Source organism: Oryza sativa, chromosome 5, assembly GCF_034140825.1.
Source record: "Oryza sativa Japonica Group chromosome 5, ASM3414082v1".
Taxonomy (NCBI): domain Eukaryota; kingdom Viridiplantae; phylum Streptophyta; class Magnoliopsida; order Poales; family Poaceae; genus Oryza; species Oryza sativa.
This window is the reverse complement of record NC_089039.1, coordinates 3,769,152-3,790,795: the sequence shown is the minus strand read 5'-3', so window position 1 is coordinate 3,790,795 and position 21,644 is coordinate 3,769,152. Positions and strand designations below refer to the sequence as shown.

Below are 21,644 nucleotides of genomic sequence, written 5' to 3'. Positions count from 1 at the left end.
TGAGCAGAGTTTCTGGAGCAAGAAACTGCTTGCCTTGTGTCCTCACATGGCACAGGAGGACAGGACAGTTCAAAGTTTGGTAGGTCAGTCTCATCAAGTCCAACTAAGCAGTGATGGATCAGCCACAACTTCTGTTACCTTTTGACAGTATGGGTGTGTTTAGTCGGGGAAAAGAAAATTTTTGGATGTCACATCGAACGTTTGACCGGATGTCGGAAGGGGTTTTCGGACACGAATGAAAAAATTAATTTCAGAACTCGCCTGGAAACCGCGAGAAGAATCTTTTGAGACTAATTAAGCCGTCATTAGCACATGTGGATTACTGTAGCACTTATGGCTAATCACGGACTAATTAGGCTTAAAAGATTCGTCTCGCGATTTTCTCCATAACTGTACAATTAGTTTTTTTTATCTATATTTAATGCTTCATGCATGTGTCCAAAGATTCGATGTGATGTTTTTAGAAAAAAAATTTAGGGAGGGCCCTATATGTATATATCTGCACTCTTTATTGGTAGCAGTATGCCTTTTATTTTACAGTTTTTTTTTTTTAACTACTGATTGGGTGAATGCTTCTTTTTACAGTGATTCATGGGTATAGTGGGTTACAGTTTTACACCGGAGGTGCTAGTTTTTGTTTTTGCACCGTCGGGAGAAAAATGACAATGTGGTAGCTGTAGACCTGTAGTGACTCGATCGTATATCTGTGTTACTGTATGACTATCTGAAAACAGCAAAGACTTGCTGTCCTACTGAGCCTAGATGTATGTATATTCAGTCCATGAGCTTGTACCTCTTCTCCTCAACACCTGTGACTCCCATTTGTATCTCAATTATGGTGTGGAGAGGCATCTACATGAAGATTAAAGGGTATTAGTTTGGTCTATGTATTTCTTAGGTTTCTAGCACAATAATGAACAAGAGAAGATCATATGTGTGACCTCAATATCTGGGACTTCCCTCAGAGGCCTGTCAGCGAAATATGCATATAGCGCCCGCAATACAGCCTACAAACAGGATAAATGGTTTACGATCAATGGCTCTGCAGAAGGAAAAATCATGAAGTTTAGAGATTTACCTGGTGGGAAATAACGACTACTGGTGCTCGCTGGCGTTCTAGCTCAATGATAACAGGTTCCAGTCTGAGGATTTTACCAAATCACAAGTTAGTGAAGACTGAAGACGTACTGGTAGAATTGATTATTTCCATTGCATTGTGCAGTCTAAAGAACTGTGAAAAGTTTTTTCTGAATAATATTAGAAGAAATGATTAAACCTCTGAATCACATCAAGGTAAGATTCTCCACGGGGGTATCGATATCTTAATTTGTCCTTCTTGCGTGATCTGGTTGCAACAAGTATTGGAAAAGCATCATAAGTGTTTCATATGCAAGCATTCAATAAATACAAGTGGACCAGCCAGTGATAAGTGCAAGACTTACACATTAGACTGCGACTTGTATGGTTATACCTTACTACCATCTTTTGCAACTCAAATTGTGTTTTTTTTAATAAAAAAAACCATGATAGTTAAAAGTGCAATGTAAGATACAAATTGACAATCAGCAGTCTAGCAGATGGGCACATCATGTAAACTACTAAAGAAAGAACTCCCAAACAAATGTAAACAAAGATAACAATAGCACATACTCAAATTCCTCGGGCATAACTTTCTTTATCTCTTCATACGTCATCCCATCACACACCCCAGAGTTTATCTCATCAAGAGCACGCCATTGTATCTGCAAACAACAATTGTTAAGCAACGCCCATATAAATAACTACCTTGCAAGAGTTATGTAAGAAATACTCCAAAACTTTCCTGATTACCTTTGGGAATCCAACTATTGGACTTGCTGTCAAAATTGTCCTCTGAAGCGTGCTGGTCCATATCTAAACATCAGAATAATTAAAAATGAGAGACTCTCACTCTATTAGCTCATCTCCTTTACAGTCTTCATCTCCAAATGCTATACTGACATAAGAAGTTGCCTCTAGAAACAATGCAATTCAATCAAGAGATTACGTACAGATGCAGTTTTCTCAGATTTGAGCCTCTTTTCTATGAAGTTGGCTAATTTCTTCGAGTAAAGCTCTCCATCTTCACTGTGCACCATTAATTATAAATTTATTAGTTCAATACATCAAATAAATGGCTCTGCATTTTCAGAGTACACTTTCCGTAAATATGAAAACTTGCTGAATATTACTCATAGCATTTTATAACTTCCATAACTCAAAATGAGATATCAGAGTAGAAATATATAATCTGAAGGTGTGCCACATTGGAAGGTAGTAAAGGAAAAAAAAAGTAAAAGCAAACCTCAGGACCGTGTCACCACCAACTCTTCCTCTGACATTGTGTAAACTCTCACCATGCCTTGTAAGCAAAATAGGTCGAGGTGTAAGATGAGAGTTCACCTGCAGTTAAATGTTGAGAAATGTGTCACATCAATGCACTAGTAATTAAAAGCTCTTTATCATTGACCCATTATCAAAATTATAGTTTCTCATAGAACTGCATTCTGCTATTTATTTCTTGTATTTTCTGATTATTGAATTTGAAGTACATACCAAGAAAAAGACAATCCTTCCAGGGAGATAACCACTGATATTGTTGACCTGGATAAAAGGTCAGGACAAATTAATAGCTTGACAATAATGAATAATTAATCAAAATAAAGCTAAAATGCATGACTTGTTTCAGAAGCTAAAAACATATGATAATAAAAGCCAAACAGTGTTATGTAATGAATTGATCCGAATACACTAAGAGCTATGACCCTTGGTGAAATTGTGTCCTTCAGAAGTATTTTTCAGTATTTTTAAAGGTACATGAAATAGAATTGCTACCAATACCATACATCATTGAGTGGAGGACCCAAAAATATCTCATTGGGAGTGCCCACACGTCTCAAGAATAAAAAAACAAAATCATACACACAAACAAAAATAAGGTTTAAATTTGATCAACTCAATTTAATCTAAGCCTACAAATCACAAAAAACGTCACTTCAATCCTTGTCCCCTATTGATTCTTTTTTGCAATTAATATTTAGTCTCTCCAATGCATACATACTTGATGGTAAAATTTTTTGGGGCTGCCAGTGCCCAACTGGTACACCCTTATCCGCCCATGCATCATTCCATAGTCATGTCACATTCTCAACCTTTCTAATGTAGCCTGTTTACTGCAAAACATGGAAAGGGATAACATAATAGAATTTACCTGTAACTGGCCTCCCTGCCCTTTTACCATATCAATCATTTTAATGTAAGAACCTTCCTGCACTGGCTCATACACCTACAAAAGGAAAACCGTTTTAATCAATACTAAAGGACTCATGGAGGTCAGAATTACTTGGTATACATCGGCTCAATACAATATAACTAGACGAAACCTTTTCATAGTTTGCCAGGCGTTCCTTGAAGTCCCGCACTCCAGTTTCATAATCTGGCCTGAAAAGTTTCCACAGGATTCAGGTCACAAATTCACTTATATTAGCAAAGGGAAAATTTCGGGAGATCCTCACTGGTCAGCATAGTCAGGACTTTGCTGTATCTTCAGACGTACATTCCTTTCAATTATATTCGGATCGTTACAGATAGTTTCCAGAAATATAATCTGTAGAAGATGAAAGCAACAAAAGTTTAAAGGCACAAATAGAACATTACTTAAAATAACTGACAAACTATCAACAGTGTGACAGTATTATCGTTCACTTCCATCCACGACACACAGATTGGCCTGAGATAGTTAATGAAGCAAAGGTAAACGAACCATGTCTGATGCAAAATCGGAATGGAACAAATTACCTTACAGTTCCCTTCAGCCATTTTCATTAGCATATACCTTCGTTTTCTTGTGCTGTTTGTCGCATCAAATATACCGACCTAGACACAACTGGGCCCGGTCAAAACGAACATTACATTTGAAGCAGGCTATGCAACAGAAACCAGCTTACCTGTCCTCCCCCATGCATCCAATCTATCATGTCCTCCATAGCTAAAGCAGCCACCTGGAAAAAACGTAAATGTTGAAATTTGCTAGTAAGACTAAATATATATAAATTTAATGTTAATACTTGCTTCATGACGTTTGGTTCTCATCCAATCAAATTTGACCTCTGAAAATTAATATCAACTTTGTGGTGCTTTCATGAGAATAGTATAGGTTTACTTCTCCTTGGGAAAAAAGATAATTCAAATGAAATGCCTTAGCATGACCTTAAGGTGGAGGAGGAGCAATGGCAAAATGCAACTATATCACAGAAGGAGGCAGCAAACAGATTATACAAATACAAAACAAGATTTAAAATTACAAATATGATGTGTTCTAAATCTAAATAAAAGTTTTCACAGAAACTGTAATTGTTGTACTCCCTTTATCTTTAAATAAATGATGTTGTAGACAGTCATCAGGATTAATTTGTAGTTCAAAATTACCATGCTAGCCCTAATAGTTTATCTTATTACCATGTTATATATTATTCTCAAAATGTAGAGCAATAACAACGTACATTTTTGAACTACAATATCTGGGATGAAATCGAAACTTTGAATTGAAGGAATATGATAGAGTTGCAAAAATACTGTACAGAAAGCATGCTAACCTCATTGCGTGCCTCAATCCCTTCAGGGTTATCATCACGGAAAAAATCTGCAGACTGAACCAATTAACCCAAAAAAGAACTGTTAGATTATTCTACCACCAGAAATGTGTGTAACTGCACTGAGAACTCCAAGGAAATATATACAAACTAGAAGTACCAGGAATCTGCAATAGGACTAGAAGCAGACCCGAGTATCCCATGCATAAAATAACCATTGTAAAAGAAACAAGTAAAAGATAATGAATCTGCATTATTTGACATTCTGGCCCAGTTGGCACATAAATTGTTGCTGAGCAGATTGATTGATAGCTCTATGGTGGAGTATCTACCCTATTTAGGCACAGTGCTACAGGAGTGTTGAAATTACATTTTCCATGTGAATACTTGGCATGTGTCTCATGAATCAGAACATAAGATAATATCATTCTTAATACACCAAAATAAAATAGCGATGTAACAAATGAAATATAAAAATGGAGTAACTTCAAATAAAATTGGATTACAAAACTTGAAATGAAAATTTCTGACATGGTAGCATTTAACAAGAAGAAATACTTCAAAGAAAATCAGTGTGTGCAAAGAGAATTGCAGCAAATTAGTTATTAGTACCTGATTTGCTCCATGCTTCAGGCGGCGGTACTGCACACCGAGTTTCAACCAAAAGAGAGTTATGTTCACTTGCCAAACAATCCAACATACGCCATTGTGGCAAAACAATTAATCAGGAAAAGAATATAATCACCTTTCCAACATTGAAATGTCTGGTTTCATGACCTAACCAACGAAGGTACCTTGTAAGCTTAGCTGCGGTAAAAGTTTTACCACGAGCTGGTAGGCCAACCTGTTTGCAAGTAGACATGTTTAGGAAGAAAATCTGCTTTTCAAAATAAGCAGTGATACAAATGAATCTTAAGATGCAATAACAAATAATTATTATACTATGATAGTTGGAGATTAGCTTTTTAGCTCCCAGATAACTCAGTGTATTTTCATTTATTTTTATTCATTTATGTGTTTAAAACCATATAGACATGATAGAAAGGTCTGCTGGTAGATAGCAACAGCCAACAAGCAAAGTTGGCTTCTCCTGATGTCTGGTGATTAAATACTGAAAGTCGTATAAGAGAGGAAATGACAGCAGTAATTTACCAAAACAATAGCTAGTTTTCGGTCCTCCTTTGACCCATGCAATCGGTCAGCTACAGCTGCAGCTGCAACAGCTCCTGCTGCTTCTGGCATGGCCTGCTAATACATCAATTAAGAAGAAAGAATCAAGTACAAACTTAATTCCGATGGAAAATTTCTTTTAACAATAGAAAATTGATGAATGGATAGATGGACCATAATATATATTATATAGATCCACACACAACATTTCATTTAAGCACTTGAACTCTCTACTCGACATTGCTCATTAAATCAGGGAGTTATTTAGGGTTTAGGATCATAGACAACTTTCTTGCTTTTTTTTTTTATTATCGCAGCTCAACTGGTTAAGGACAGGAACAGTACTGACCTTTCCTGTTCCAAAATTAAGACCAGAAGCCAGGGAACATGCACTTGATGATTTTCCAAACTTAGTAGAGCCAACACCCCTGTCTACAAAAAGTCCCTTTTGTCCATCTTGCTTTTGCAGTGTTGTTAAGGTGTCAACTGATTTTGACTCTACAATTCCAGAAACTTGTAACTTCTTGAAAGAATCTGATGGCAAGGCCACATTATCCTACAAAGAACCAAATTGGCACATCATGGTTATATTCAGTACTGCTTCTGTTTAACCAAAAAATTACAATTGAGTCAACCAAAATAAAGTTATCATATGAAATGGCATTCAATTAAGATAGGGGGGGTCGATTTATAACCAGAAAATTAACTAAGTGACGAAACACAAATGCAAAATCAATAAAAAAATGATGGTTATTGATAGGTGACATATCACATCAAAATATGATTTAAAATAAAAACACAACACACTTCATTTTCTGGGGGGGAATACATAATAATTCATTGGTGGGACAAATATTCTAGCATACCGATTCGACCTGGTTAGTGCTTACCTTGTTACAGTTATTGTGATCTTCAAAATCTGCAGTGGCGCTACTTGGACTCTGGATGCCATCACTGAGAAGCATGTCATTTGTCCATAAAGCTCCAGTTTGAATCAATGATGCTGGGTTTGCGGCAAGGTTTGCTGCATATTCAGATGTTGCTGCAGATGGTGTTGGAATAACGTAATGCTCCAAGTCAAGCTCCAAACTTTCAGTAGATGTATCCTACAGTAAGATATGAAAAAAAAAACCTGTTAGAAACCAGAACATTGATTAGACTAGCTATCATCATTAAAGTGCAAAACATCATGCAAGCATTGGAAGCTTTGTGGAAAAGTTGAAGAAATGGAAAGGGCATTTCGTTTTGTTTAGAAATTTTATTAAGCGTGTACAATGATAAATGTTGCACCAGATGGTTCCAGGGAAAATGAAGAAAATGGAAGAGCAAATATCCCACCAGCGAAAAAAAAAGTTTCATTGGTATATTCTGTAATAACATATACGATGGGATCTCTTCCATCTGAATACTGAATTGTTTAAGTTTCCCCTAAACATGCCTTTTTAACAAGCATATCTCGGCTTTCAGAACAAGGCCACTTATGCCCTCGAGAGATAACTTTCAAAGGAAGCAGATGTTTTAAACAGATAATTCAGTGCTTGGCCTTTTCTGTCAATTTGTTTGGCTATAGATAAACATAGGATATCAGTAAATAAGTATTGGAGTAGAAAGGTTAAATAGTAATAGTTTGCAATCAAATCGGACCATCATATATTGATATGAAAGCACAAGAAGACCAATTTCAAATGCAAATAGAAATTGAACTACTGTTATCACCTCGGTCCCATGCGCAGGTGCGACATTTATACTGACATCAGGGATTCCCCGGACTTTGGAAGGCTGAAAATTCTCCTTGAACACCCTCCAACTCGCTGCAAGATCAAGTGGGGACACAATGTCTGCCTTATTGAAAACCCTGAACTCAAGCGTCTCATGATCCCCATTCATCTTGAACCATGCAATCCTCACATCGCCCTCGAGCATGCCTCCAGTGAGATGCCGGGTCGGACCTTCCTCAATGATGCACGGGGTGTCTGCATCCTTGGGCTTGAGCAAGAATTTGAAGTCGAGTGTTTCTATGGTAGATTCCACAAGTTGCAATGGTTAGGAAATAGCATGAGCATAGTAATTTGCATCAGAATTTTAAGTAAGTTAAATCTAACTGCCCCTCTTGTAACTGAGTCAAGAAACTCTATGCCTAACAAACAAACTAACGAAATTTCATAATTCTACTCAGAAAAATATAAACGCAAAAATCCTACATGTTTTACTTGATATTACAGTCAGGAAGACAGCCTGAAGGTACAGCAACCCAGCAAGGATTACTAGACAGTCTAACTATAAATAGAGTCCATCAAACAAGCTCACAAAACCCGCTTCTATAAAAAAAAAGCGCAAAAAACAAAGAAAAAGAACACCAATAACAAGTAAAAACTGCCAAGAACAAAAGGACAGGACCTTTTGCGTTGAAAAAAAAAAGATGGGACAGACTATAAATAGAGTCACTAATAACCAATTGCATTCTTAACACACCCCAAATACGAACACAAAAACAGCAAAAGCATCATGCAAGCGGCACATCCCAATGATCTCATCATATCAAACAGCACATGTGAACTGCAGAGACCGTACGTACCGTGGTCAGGCGGCACGACGAAGCTGAGCGCCCACATGGACGCCAGCTCCCTCTCCATCGCGAGCTGCAGGGGGGGGCGCGAATTCGAAGCAAAACAGTAATTTTAAGCAAGTGAGCGGCATTCATCATCATCAAGCAAATGAACGGAATGGAGGAGCATCATCGTGGTGGCGTACGTACGGCGCGGGCGGGGTCCCAGGATCCGATGATGGGCTCGGAGCCGTAGACGTGCGGGACGAGGTCGCCGGTGATCCGCGCGTTCTCCATCTTGAGCGACACGTACAGCTGCGCCCCGCCGTGCCACGACCGGGACGCCGCGCCGCCCACCCCGCCGCCGCCGTCGCCCGCTTCCCCTCCCCCCAACCCCGCCGCCCCGCCGCCGACTCCCCCGACGCCGTCGATCCCCTTCGACCCCGACGTCCCCATTGCCTCCGCTCTCTGGAGTCGTGAGCTCTGAGCTCTGAGCTTGCTAGTGTGGTGGTGGTGGCTGGGAATTTGGAATATTTGGGGGATTGGATTGGGCGGCGGGGAATCGGGGAGAGCGATGGGAGTGGTGGTGGTGGCGCGCTTCGATCGAGGCTTCGGAGCTCGGAGGGAAGCGGGTGGGGCCCACGCGGGGGAGGGTGGATAGGCGTGGGGCCCACACGGCAGCGACTGATCCGTTCTTGTGGCGGGCTCGTGTGGCGGCGACGGCGGCGACGCGGCGGGTGGGGTAGCCGGGGGTGTCGTCCGGAGGGGGGAAGCGGGTGGGCCCCACCCGGGAGGATAGACGTGGGCCCCCACACGATAGGGGCGACTGTTCCCTTCCCCCCTCGGCGGCGGGGGCGACAGGTAACAGGTTGGAGAGAGTTTTCCTAGGCACGTAAAACGAGAAAAGCTTATTAATTAATAATTATAATTTGATAAATAAATTTATTTGAATTTTTAAATAACTTGTATATAAATTTTTTTAAAAAAATCATTTAACAGTATGAAAATTGTGTTAACGAAAAAAGAAGTTAAAGTTTAGAGTTAAAAAGAAAAACTAAGCCTAATATTGCTAGTACGTCAACATTGAATTTGCGTTTAAGAAGCAGATTTAAATTTGGCAAATTCTGGTTTGAAGTAAATAGGCTTCTTTTTGGACGAGAAGGAACGTATTAGATCGTTGACACAACAAAAAAAAAGACAGAAAGAAAATAAAGGTCGCTACTCGCTGCTTGGTTTATACGCTTCATTACTTGTCGAAAATCGAGGATTTTGACACAATTTTCAATATACAAGTAGGCTAATTTGCTTGTTGACTTATAATTTTAAATTTAAAACATAATTTAGTTTTAGGGTTCATTTTAAGATTTTCTCATCATAACTTTTTATCATTAAATTATTTTATTGCTTTATTCTTTTTTCTGTAAACGATGAGAGGCGGAAAAAAAAACTTGTCTTATGAGGCTAGTGGTGCCACTTGAATCAGATGCATGTGTCAATATGTCGAATCGCAAGGGCATCTTCCGCATGGAGCAATTTGTAGCACCAGTTATCCCTTAAACCTGCAAAATATTAAAAAGGATAAAGTATATAGTTGATCCTTAAAATACATCATATTTATCTGGATATGATCGTCGATGTGATTGTTCATCGTGACTACACATTTGCATTAAGCCCTATTCCGTCCCCCACAAAAGTGGACAGAAAAAGACCAAACCGACCAAGCTCGAGAAATTCGATCACTAGTTTAGTATCAGGTGTTGAAAGAACAAATGTTGTTCGGTCAATTGGTTAGCACCTTGGGTTAACCGAATAGACTCAAAAAACTGAATTTTTGCATAATAGGTCAATTGAGATCTAGTAGCGCAATTAAACCGAATTTTGATCCAATTTTAGCTTCCAACATGCTTCAATTTGTGACCCATGACAGTGAAGAGAGCCAATTTATGATTTTTGTGTATGAATTTTTTACTTACATTTCCAGGGATCTAGCTAGCAAGGTACTTTTGAAACACCAGGGAATATTAGATAATGATAATGATAATAATAATAATAATAATAATAATAGTAAATTTATAAGTAAGAAAATTACTGTCCTAGTAGGGAAATGTAAGAATTGAAGAGAAAGAATTACACTTTACTGTTTTCATCTTTTATTATTTTTCAGTAAGACGAATGGTTAAATTTTATGATTAAAGTTAATTGTGTTAAATATTTATTGATCGGAGGGAGTAATAATTTTAGGGGATAGCATCAGCCATAAGGAGAGGGGTAGAAAGACTTATTTGCCTTCTTGGGATGAACGAGATCTGTTTGGACTATAGTCACCATTGAATAGTATAGGTAGTTTAGTGATAAAAATTATCTTTTGCATAACTTATGTTTGGAACAAAATTTGAACACTACATTTTGGAACAGAGGGGATACACCATTTTATCTTAAAAACAATATTAAAATCATACTCCATCCATTTCATATTATAAGTCGCTTTGATTTTTTACTAAAATATAGTAGCATTTCCAATACAAAACAGACATACGATCAAAATATATTCAAACTAGATTTAATGAAACTAATCTAATGTTTAGATGTTGCTAATTTTTTCTATAAATTTGGTCAAACTTAACGAAGTTTGATTAGGAAAAATGTCAAAATGACTTATAATATGAAATGGAAGTAGTACAAATTAGATAGCCAAATAAAACTATCACACATCATCTTTAAGGCATGGTGTTTTTTCAAGGCTAACAAGTAGCACAGGAGTAGCGTCGCTGCATAGTCCTAAAAAAAATAAAAAGGAAGATAATACTCATCCTCTCCGATCCATCTCCCTCCTTGTCTCCGACGGCTCTCCAGCGGTGAAGGGAGGGAGAGGGGTTGGACCCCTCTTCTCCGCTAGTAGGTGTGGGTCAGTCAGGGTTCTCCTATTTCTTGGGCTAGTCCCAATCTTTTTCTTCATTTTCTATGAAGAGCAAGAGTTCCGCTGGCGAATGGTGCTCTTGTCCACACTGCTCTAGCCATGGAGGACCTCGATGACGTCTTCTCCGACATGTGTCTCCAGTTTGGTGTTTGTGTGGATCGTTTCCGTCGTCTACAATTGAGAGGGATGCAAGTTTTCTCTTCAACTCAAATAGGTTGCATCGGCCGTTCATTGCTTCTCCGGCTCACTTCAGCGTTGACCTTCGTACTCATCGGCATCAAAGCCGTGCAGCTGAAAGCTTCATTAATGCCTTTGGTTGCCTCAACCTCCACCTCATGGAGGCCCCATTTGGGTTTGTGCATCCAAGGCTTCATCTCTTGCAGTTTACCATAATTTCTTCGAGCTCACCGTCGTCACTCTCGCAGATCTGGGCGTCATTGTTGTGGAGCTGGTGTAGTGAAGGATCCAATTGCTTTTCATATCTTTAAAAGTTATTGTTTGCAAAGTTGTTGCTCAAGGTGTAATTTTCCCACCATATAGGGGCCTCAATATAAAACTTGCTGACCTTTCACGTAGTATTATCTGAGGCTATAAACAAACAAACAAATTCAGCTTGGAAGCTAGTGTTTTTTCTCTAATAAATAATTCAGCTTGGAATGCACGAATTTCACATGGAACATTTCATTTCCTGTTATGATATTTTTTTAAGTTTCAAATTGATATGCCTATAAATAACATAGAAACTCTGACAACAGCAAAATGCACCGAACAAAACTACTGTGCCAAATCGATGAGGATTCTCAAAGTTATTGCTGGTGCGATACGAGGATTCTCTACGGGAAAATATGCAATGCAAATCACATATGAATTGAAAATCTAGAAACTACTATTAAATTAAAAAATAGATGTCTGAGATTGATTCACATCTCCATAAAATTTTTACTCATGAGTAAATCTACGAGTAAAAAATGATAACAGGTGTGAATTTCATACATCCATTTTTCGATCCGCCGTATATTACCTGTCACTAACGACTATTGTACCAGCAATATTGAGGATCAACGTGCGTGTGCACGACCGCCGTCGAGTAACGCGACTCCATCATCAGCCTCTGCCTCTTGCTCCTGCCGCCGCCGCCGTACACCGTCTCCGGCAACGCCACCTTGGCCAGCGCCTGCCTCACGGCCTCCTTGAGAGGCCTAGCCTCCGCCGCAGCATCCTCCTCCTCCTCCTCCTCCCTGCAGAGCACGAAGGCGTGCCGCGTCCGGCCGCCGAGGCAGCTCATGTCGGCGCTCAGCGGCCGCAGCCGGAGGCGGCGGAACGTGGCGGCGATGTCGGCGAGGAGGCCCGGCCGGTCGTCGCAGCTGACGGTGGCGCGGACGTAGGTGCGCGCGGCCGCGGTGTGCTCGCCGCCGGCGTAGCATTGGACGGTCACCTCGTTGGCCTCCGGTGGGATGGTCGCCGCCGTCGACGGCGTGGTGGCCTCGGTGGCTCTCGTCTTGAGGTGCTTCACTTGGTTCACCACGCTGGCTAGCAAGGTGGCCTTGTCCATCTGTAAACGAAATGATACAGTAGATATAGTATTAACATTTTAGTTTTTTTCCTGGAAAATAAATTTAAACCAATTATATTTTCCCTATTATCTTAAGAAAAACCAAACCATAGTTCTAAGAACCACGACATGTTGCTGATCACTTAGGGCCCCTTTGATTTGTAGGAAAAATGTAGGAATTTTGAATCCTACGGAAAAAAAATCCTATGAAGGCCTTTGAAACAAAGGATTGAATCCTATCCGATCCTTTAAAATTCCTATGGAATGGGTAATCCTATGCACATTTTGGAGGAAAGTTAGCCAGAGGTCTAACCTCTTGGAACATTTCCTCTGAGTCTATCTCTCTCATCTGATTCCTGCGTTTTTCCTGTGGTCCAATCAAACGGCAATTCCTGTGTTTTGTAATCCTCTGTTTTACAATTGTATTCCTGTCAGAATCCTGTGTTTTTCGTATTCATCTGTTTTTTCATTACTAAGAATCAAAGGGGCCCTAGTTTTAACTTTGTGGCTACAGTGGGCTGCCTACGGCTCGGGCGCCCGACGATTTGGAGAAAAATCGGGCGCTGACGTCATGCTGACATCAGTACCCGATTTACGTACAAAACTACTTTAAACTGATTTTTCTCTTAAATTACTTATCCAAATCATGATCCAATTGCACCATTAAATTCATTGCAATTAAATCTTCAAAACAAGACCACATGGATCTATATTCTGACGAAAAAAATTTAGCTTATTATTGAATTTTTTTAAAATGTTGCACGATGTTCCAGCAGGTATATCGGAATTGTCTCACTAAGTAGATTGAAAATGTTTCACTCGTTTAAATTGGGTATTGTTTCACCTTATATAAAAACAATGTTTCAGCAAATAGCGAAAGAATGTTTCAGTTCACTGCAACATTAGATCTATACATAGTGAAACATTGTGAGTATACTAGGTGAAACATTTTTTGGTGGAACAAAAAGTAAACCAAATTCCCTTAATAGGGGTTTCCAAAATATATGTGTTTTTGTTGCAATGGAATATTTCGTTCACTGCAACATTAGATCTATACATAGTGAAACATTGTGAGTACACTAGATGAAACATTTTTTGTGGAACAAAAAATAAACCAAATTCTCTTAATAGAGAGTTTCCAAAGTATATGGGTAATTTGTTGCAATAGAGTTGTGTGTGTGGACACGTGGTGGGCTAGGGGAGGGGAGCGCGCGTGCATGGGGCGGTGGAGCGCCCAATTTCTCCTCCCCCGCCCGATCGCCCAACGGGCATCATTATCGGTCTGAAATATGCCAAGAAAATATACTTAATTAAATAAACCTTCGTTTTATACTATAAGTCAATTTTGATTTTTTTTCTAGTCAAATTTTCCTTAATTTAATTAAATTTATAGAAAAATTTAACAGCATCTACAATACCAAATTAGTTTTATTAAAACTAACATTTAATTTATTTTGATAATATATTTGTTTTGTGTCATATTGCTATACTCTTTTTCTATAAGCATGACCGAACTTTAAAAAGATTACTAGTGAAAAAAATCAACATAAAAGGGAGGGAGTATGAACGACAGTTATAATGGTTTCAGAGACTGAACTCATCATTCTTTTTTAGAAGTTTTGTTCCCTAGGTGTACAAATTGCATTAATTTGTTAATCCAACTATTCTGCACCTACAGCAAGTCTGATTGAAAGAATAAGCCAAACAACATATTTGTAAATAAAAAATAATTTGTGAATGAACTTTTATATACGTGTTCTTATCGACCTAAAAGTAAAAGCTGAAAAAAAAACTTCAATGAAAAAACTCCAAAATCAACTCTAAATTTAAGATTGAAAATTTAAATTTTGGCTGATAAGTATAAGTATAAACGAAAAGATGGAACGTTTAAAATAATTTATAACTATTTGGATGAGATAAAAAAAAGAGTAGAGGTCCCTTTAAGAGCCAAAAATGACTTTCTCATGTCATTAGGCTATCTGCTCAGAACTCTGAAACAACATGATTAGGAGAGGGTTTTTTCAGACCTGCTTAGCATCAGGGAGTATCCTCCTCAGTGTAGCCAGGTGAGCATTAATCCTCTCCCGCCGCCGCCTCTCAGCCTCGCTGTGGATCGTCATCGCCGTCGCCTGAGCCGCCGCGCTCCTCCCCGACGACGATGACGGCCGCGGCGGCGGCGGCTCCGGCGCCAGGCCGCCCTGCCGCCGTGGCAGCACAACCGTGCCTCTGTACACTGAAGAAAGATCATCATAGCCACCGTGGTGCAGATGCTGCTGCTGCTTCCCTTCTTGCCAAATCTGCTGCTGGCATGCAGCCATCTATCCAAAATCCTCAACTATATGAATTAATGACGATTAACTCAATAATGCTGCAAGAAGAATCAGTAGACTGTTAATTCGACCTTCAAGAACAAGAAAATGATGAAGTAATTAGCACTGTAATTAAACATATATAGATACCTATATGAGGTTCGATTATTTCTGTCGGTGCAAGAATAGCAATGAAGAGTGAAGTGAAGTGAGGGCTGAAGAGAAGCTAATAAGAGGGGGTACTTAAACTGCTGCAAAAGGAAGAAGAACAGAAGCCTGCAGGCCCTCACCACATTAATTTGTTAATTGTAGGATAGATGGATATGCTCGTCAGACCAGGATGATCAGATCATATCTCACCTCATGATAAATCTATGTATAGATGATCTATCAATATATATGTGCATGTGTTTCAATTCATTATTGGCCAACCAACCACAAACACACAATGACATGTACACCTAGGTGCATTCTTTTTCCACATTTGATCCCCACTAGGTGATGCTCCTTTGGACTATTCAGGGATAGCTCACATCATATCATATACTACTAAATTTCAATTAGTCACTACCTAGGGACTATCATGAGTTTGGAGGAGGATTAACTACTACTTAATTAGTCTGAGATAACTGAATTTTGTAAGCTTGGCAAATGCAAGCCTGCTGTCCAACTGAGACTTCTTTCTTGGCATCATTGCCTGAAAAGCAGGGGTCTTTCTGCATCTGAATGATTTAATTAAGAACACACGCACGTACGGGTGTGACTGATGAGTAGGATTACATGGTGATTAAGGCACGCAATTAGATCAATTGGCTAGTTATACTAATCAAATCAGTGACAAACAAATGGCTAGCTTAGCTAGGTTAGGACAGTTGAACAGTTAGATCCAAATCCAACAGTTACAGCCAGCCGCCATTTGGTTTCACACTAGGATCGCTTTGCGGCTTCACACAGGAACTCTCTTGGATGCTTCCTTCGCCACAGGTTCCAACGTGTGATTTTGCGCACGTGGTTAATTCATTAATCCTTCTGTTTTCATTCTCGGCTGGATTTTTTTAATATAATAATAATATGATGAATAGTCATTGGTAAGTAGGACCCACTTGTCGGTCCCTTTTGTTCTTGCTTTCGGTTTGCCACGTGAAAAAGCAGGGCATCGGCTTCGAGGCATTTATTTATTTCTCTTGTTTATTTAAAAAAAATGCTTGATACATCTTAAAGCGGATGGTTAATGTACATGGGACAAATTTTGCAATATATATAGTATAGCAAGAGGCATGTCTGAAAGTTGCATAAATATATAGAATCGGAATTAACATGAGGAGAAATTACTCTCTCTGGTTTTAATAGATGATGTCACTGTTTTTTTTCATGAGCACCACATAATATTCACTATTTGTCTTATTTTAAAATTTCTGTGTAAATATGTAAATTTGTGTTTAAAATACCTTTAGTGATAACCTAAGTAACAACAAAACAAATATTAATTATGCAATCTTTTTAATAAGACGAATGGTTAAATGTATATCGAAATTAATGGTGTCATCTATTAAAAACCGGATGGACTACTTCATTTGGCGAGAAGGTCAATGCAGATTTTCACCACCTAATATACACAGCTTGGGATTTACAGACATATCGTATAAAGTTTAGAGCGATGCTTTGTTTATCTCTACTGATAGTATTATATTACCAATAGAAATAATTTGAACCATTCGTTATTAAAGGTAAATCAGTAATTTACTAATACAGTGATTAGGTTAACTTTATCATTTATGTTTTTTTTCAGGGCTAGATAGATATGTGGTCATTTATTGCATTGGTATCGCTCCTATTCCATCGAAAAAATCAAAAAAGAAGGGAAAATGTTTAGTAATTGATAAATGATGATTAGACCCTTTCGCAACTTTTTTCTCTTTTTGCTATAATACCCCTCCATGTTTTTACTATGACTAACTAAGGTGGTAGTATAAATAGATTTAAACCCTTCAATCAAATGAAATTAACGATTAAGATTACTTTCTACTGTAGTAGAGACCCTGTAACAGGGCTTTAAAGTTAATGCTGATTTCAGTCCCTCTTTTATCGTAAAGGAGATATAACCTCAGGCAATAATCTGGACACAAAGAGGCAGTAAAGGCAAGATCAACAAGAGCAATCGAATATCGAATTGTTCCTTTTGACTCAAGCACAGGAGAGGAGAGGAGAGGAGAGGAGAGGAGAGATCGACACATGCATGTGATGGATTGGATATATATACATGTGAAATCGTGTTCAACAGGGGCAGAATCATGCCTTGGACTGATATATGGCTGTGTTTAGTTCACACAAAAATTAGAAGTTTGATTGAAATTGAAATGATGTGACGGAAAAGTTAAAAGTTTTTATGTGTAGGAAAATTTTTATGTGTAGGAAAGTTTTTATGTGTAGAAAAGTTTTGTTGTGATGGAAAAGTTAGAAGTTTGAAGAATAACTTTGGAACTAAACACGGCGATAGTGACATTCTGCCCTCTCGCCATTTCCAGCTTTCCTGCATCGAAACTTGGCAGGTGAAGAATTTCACCCGCACTAACAGACACTCGTCCACAATAACAAGGAAGAACAAACAGTATTTTTTTTCTGCGACATTAGGACATGAACACTATAGTGTGTCATTAGAGAAGATGTCATATAAGATTTTATTTTTGTGTAATATGAAAGTAGGAGAAAGAAGAAAGAAAATTATGTAGTTTGTGATCTAAATGGCTTCAAGTTACTCCATCCATTTCACAATGTAAGTCATTTTAGTATTTTCCACATTCATAATGATGTGTCTAGATTCATTAACATCAATATGAATATGAGAAATGCTAGAATGACTTACATTGTGAAACGGATGAAGTATTAATTATACAAATTAATCAGAAAACATATATATGTCTATATATCCTATGTAGTTGGCACCAGAAGCATGATATGCATTGAGCTACATCATCTTAAAAAATAGTAGTCTTTGGATCCCTATCATGCTTTGATCTCAACTATGCATCCATTTGTCATATGCATTTACAACGTATAGGTGTAGTTATTGCTATAAATCTCAATGTGCATTGAACCCTAACACCTAAAATACTAATATTCATTGGATCTCCTCATGTGTTATACATAACTACTATTGAACAAATATTATCCATTTAGATATTATGAGTAAATGATTTTTTTTAGATTGTTTTTTATGAGCTTTCTCTATCCATTTAGATATTACGAGTACATGATTTATAGACGAGTACATGATTTATAGATTGTGTTTTATGAGTTTTCTTGAAAGTATTTTTAAAATTTTTCGCTGCAACACGCAGGGTATCCACTAGTTTATTTGATGAGGTGCCAATACATTTGAGTAGTACCTGTTATGTTTTTTTTTCAAAGAGGAGTACACCTACCTGTTATCGGTATGAAGTGGAAAAAATATATAACTGATCTTTAATGTCTCAGATATAGAACAATGTACTTTTAGTGAACTCGCCAATCCATGCCCCCGTTTGTCTTTATCACCCTTTTTCCTCTCTGCGATCCAACATGCCAGTGGATATGAATAATCAGCTACGAAGTAACTCCTTTCCGTCTTCTACCCTATAGTTCAACAAATGGTTTTACTCATTCATCATTTATCATATCACACATCCAACAATCCAAATTCACAGGATGAGTTACATCCAACGGCTCCACACCTCCTCTCTGATTCACCCGCACCTCCCTCTCCCCTCCGCACACACCCCTCCGCCTCGCTCCCTCCTCAGATCGTGCATGCCCTCCTTCTCCCTCGGATAACACGCCTCCTCTCTCGGTCGCTCCCCATCAACCGCCGCCACATCCACGATCCACGCCGTCGCCAACGCCGCCGCATCCCCGCAAATCGCGCCAATCCACACATGCCATTTGCTATGCTGGTCGGGATCTCCACCGTCGTCACCACGCACAGCCACCTGAGCCGCCCCCCTCCGAAATCGCCATACCCTGCTCGTGAGTCGCAAGGTCCGCGCCGCCAAAACTTTGTCGCGTCAACCCTCCGTCCGCCATCCCCGTTGCTGTCGGCTGCCTCCTACTCGCCTGCATCATACACTTAAGGTTTCTGCCTCCCGATTCCATCCCCGATCTCCCAAATCCCTAACCCTAACTCTTTGACTCACCCGTTATTTGATTTTTTTTTTCTTTGTTATTTGTGTGTGTGTGCAGGACAGCGGGAGAGGGTCACAATGGTAGAGAGCACCTTGCAGATTGGATGGATCGTTGGTAATGCCTCGTCCAATAATTAGTACATCTTTATTCACTGCAAAATCCAAATTTAAATCCCGGTTCCTCCCCTCCCAAACGCGAATGCACCAAAATCCCCATCACTTTATAGGTTTAGAAGTTATACTATCACGAGCAGGCATTTTAACGATAGTGTACACTTTCTACAGTTGGCCTTCAGCGATGCATCGAAAGCACTACTACTATATGTAAAATGAATACTTTTTAAATAATGACACCTGAACATGTAAAATGTCCTGCATTGGTAATGTGCCTAAACTGATTTTTTTTTACTACTATACATTGTTATATTACACTATTGAGAACATGGTTCTATAGGTGCTAATATTGTCGGCAGAATCAGTTTCAAACGTAGGGATTTTTCTTTTTACCTTGGAGGATTTGAGAAATTCAGGCACCAATATCTTTTTCAAGCGCTTATTCCCTTGGACTGAATTTCTTGATTAAACTTCCTGATTCTGTTTAACAGGGATTCTCACACTGTCATCTCTTGATTTCCCTTTATCGTAGACGTTCTCCCAAAAAATACAATCACAAAGGTAGACATCTCATTCAATTCAGAGAAATATATTTTTGTATATGTGTGTCGAAACATGAATTCGGCAATAATAAAACGGGGTAGCGCACGAGACCTAAAAGTGGATGGATGTGGAGACAAATGATTTAGACAGGTTCAGGCCCTCTCAATGAGAGGTAATACCCTACTCCTGTTTGGGGATTTGAATCCGCCGAGTGTGTATTGATCTGACGATCAGGTTGTCTCATGCCCCTAGAGGGGCTCCCTGCCCCCCTTATATAGGTTGGGGGGCAGGGTTACAAGATAGAAACCTTAACCAATACGGTATCGGTTTCCTAAATCTACTTTACAATCTTATCAAACCAGGACTTTAGGCCGTTCCATAATATACAGGGAAACGTAATACCCAAGTCATGATCTGTTACATATTCCATACATATATGTTATCCCCTATTACTAGTCGGATAACCATGCCGTGTGGGTATGGGGTACCCATAATCTCCACAGTAGCCCCTGAGACCTTCACAGTCGAAAATATAATCTTCTCTCGAACTAGATTACTCTAAAGCCGAGTGCTTCAATCATCTTCGCCATGGTCTCCCGAGTACTTTTACCAAATTTGAAGACTGTGGAGGGCTGAAAAATAAAGTCAGGTGCATCGAATAGATGCACCTAATAGGTGTAGCCCCCAACTATGTGATTAGCTGAACAAACTAAACATATAGTCAAGGAATAAATTATCCAATTAACCGAGTGGTTTTTGATAATTATAGTCAACCAAGTGACTTGATACTAATATATAGCATATGCGGTGTGAATCCCCGAATAATATGATCCAAGTGATATACCGACTGCTTGGCAAAATATGATGCGTACAACCTAAAGTTGACAACATCTTTGAAAGTTCACATAGCAAAACAATTATAAAGAAGCTTGAATGCTGTGAATAAAGAAATTTCCAAAGTATTGGGCATACGCCATGCGCACACTGCTTTAACAGATGTGCTTAAGTCCCTAAAAGACACATGGTTTCACCACACCTGGAAATATATGGCATATATGGTATAACATCCGAGTAAGTAAACTCATAAAGGATTTACCAACCGCCTGAAAAATGACCATAATATATAATCAGCCTAAGCCATAATATTGGTCAATAAAAATGCACACTTACGTGGCAAAAAACAATGATATTGTATCCAATCAATTGCTTGATAAACCCAAACAGCACCTTGACTATATAAAAAAGCCAGCGGGGCAGCTATATAAAGCTTTACTGTTTGACACCTTTTAAGATGCATTGTACCAACTCCTAAAAAGTCGAGTAACTGCGGTATAAAAGGATTTTAAGGTATTGGGCACTTGATCACGCGCACTTTGGCCTAAGCGAAAAGTGCCTAAGTCCCTAAAAGAACGTGACAGGCCACACCTGAAAATATGGGCTGCAGACATATTAGGCCTAGACCAAAAAATATGCCTTCGACACCCTTTAAAGGATGACGCATGTAACATGCTCTCGAGTAATAAATCTTCCGGGTGATATAGACCAGGTGTAGCTCATATGAATAGCTTCTGATCTGAGTGATTATCCCTTATGAGATACTCCAAAATATATATAATAATTGAATCCCGACTGGCGCAAGTATTCGGTTGATAGCCCTTACGGGGAATAATAATTGGTCCAGTCTTTGAGCATAGAAAATAGACTCATGACTATGAATCCATGTGGGA

The 21,644-nt window shown here is 39.0% G+C and overlaps 2 protein-coding genes across 4 annotated transcripts; both read right to left on the bottom strand.

Moving 5' to 3' along the window:
* Nucleotides 1–457: 457 nt before the first annotated feature.
* On the bottom strand, nt 458–8,921 carry LOC4337906 (6-phosphofructo-2-kinase/fructose-2,6-bisphosphatase). 2 transcript variants are annotated; one of them, XM_015785060.3, is made up of 23 exons: nt 8,536–8,921; nt 8,356–8,419; nt 7,497–7,795; nt 6,671–6,886; nt 6,130–6,336; nt 5,763–5,858; nt 5,356–5,454; nt 5,223–5,252; nt 4,614–4,667; nt 3,966–4,019; nt 3,817–3,894; nt 3,534–3,625; nt 3,402–3,459; nt 3,230–3,304; nt 2,575–2,622; nt 2,324–2,421; nt 2,031–2,106; nt 1,831–1,893; nt 1,651–1,742; nt 1,277–1,345; nt 1,079–1,142; nt 942–1,007; nt 458–852 (listed from the first exon to the last, which is right to left on the bottom strand). In XM_015785060.3, the coding sequence occupies exons 1-23, from the start codon at nt 8,779–8,781 to the stop codon at nt 775–777; spliced, it is 2,322 nt and encodes a 773-aa protein (XP_015640546.1). In that variant the 5' UTR covers nt 8,782–8,921; the 3' UTR covers nt 458–774. The 2 variants fall into 2 exon arrangements, with proteins under 2 accessions (XP_015640546.1, XP_015640547.1); XM_015785061.2 differs by having other exon boundaries at nt 5,763–5,855.
* A 2,094-nt stretch (nt 8,922–11,015) lies between these two features.
* Nucleotides 11,016–15,471, bottom strand: LOC4337905 (putative transcription factor bHLH107). Of its 2 annotated transcripts, XM_015782892.3 has the most exons (4): nt 15,254–15,471; nt 14,822–15,162; nt 12,264–12,794; nt 11,016–11,830 (listed from the first exon to the last, which is right to left on the bottom strand). In XM_015782892.3, the coding sequence occupies exons 2-3, from the start codon at nt 15,110–15,112 to the stop codon at nt 12,270–12,272; spliced, it is 816 nt and encodes a 271-aa protein (XP_015638378.1). In that variant the 5' UTR covers nt 15,113–15,162; nt 15,254–15,471; the 3' UTR covers nt 11,016–11,830; nt 12,264–12,269. The 2 variants fall into 2 exon arrangements, with proteins under 2 accessions (XP_015638378.1, XP_015638377.1); XM_015782891.3 differs by lacking the exon at nt 11,016–11,830 and having other exon boundaries at nt 12,107–12,794.
* Nucleotides 15,472–21,644: the final 6,173 nt, after the last annotated feature.

What these genes read in the sequence shown, in the direction of transcription:
- LOC4337905 (XM_015782892.3), bottom strand. Translation starts at nt 15,112, where the DNA reads ATGGCTGCATGCCAGCAGCAGATTTGGCAAGAAGGGAAGCAGCAGCAG. An exon ending in TACTCCCTGATGCTAAGCAG is followed by an intron (nt 12,795 to 14,821) that starts GTCTGAAAAAAC and finishes TTTCGTTTACAG; the next exon opens with ATGGACAAGGCCACCTTGCT.
- LOC4337906 (XM_015785060.3), bottom strand. Translation starts at nt 8,781, where the DNA reads ATGGGGACGTCGGGGTCGAAGGGGATCGACGGCGTCGGGGGAGTCGGC. An exon ending in TTAATTTTGGAACAGGAAAG is followed by an intron (nt 5,859 to 6,129) that starts GTCAGTACTGTT and finishes TTGATGTATTAG; the next exon opens with CAGGCCATGCCAGAAGCAGC. An exon ending in GACATTTCAATGTTGGAAAG is followed by an intron (nt 5,253 to 5,355) that starts GTGATTATATTC and finishes CTCGGTGTGCAG; the next exon opens with TACCGCCGCCTGAAGCATGG.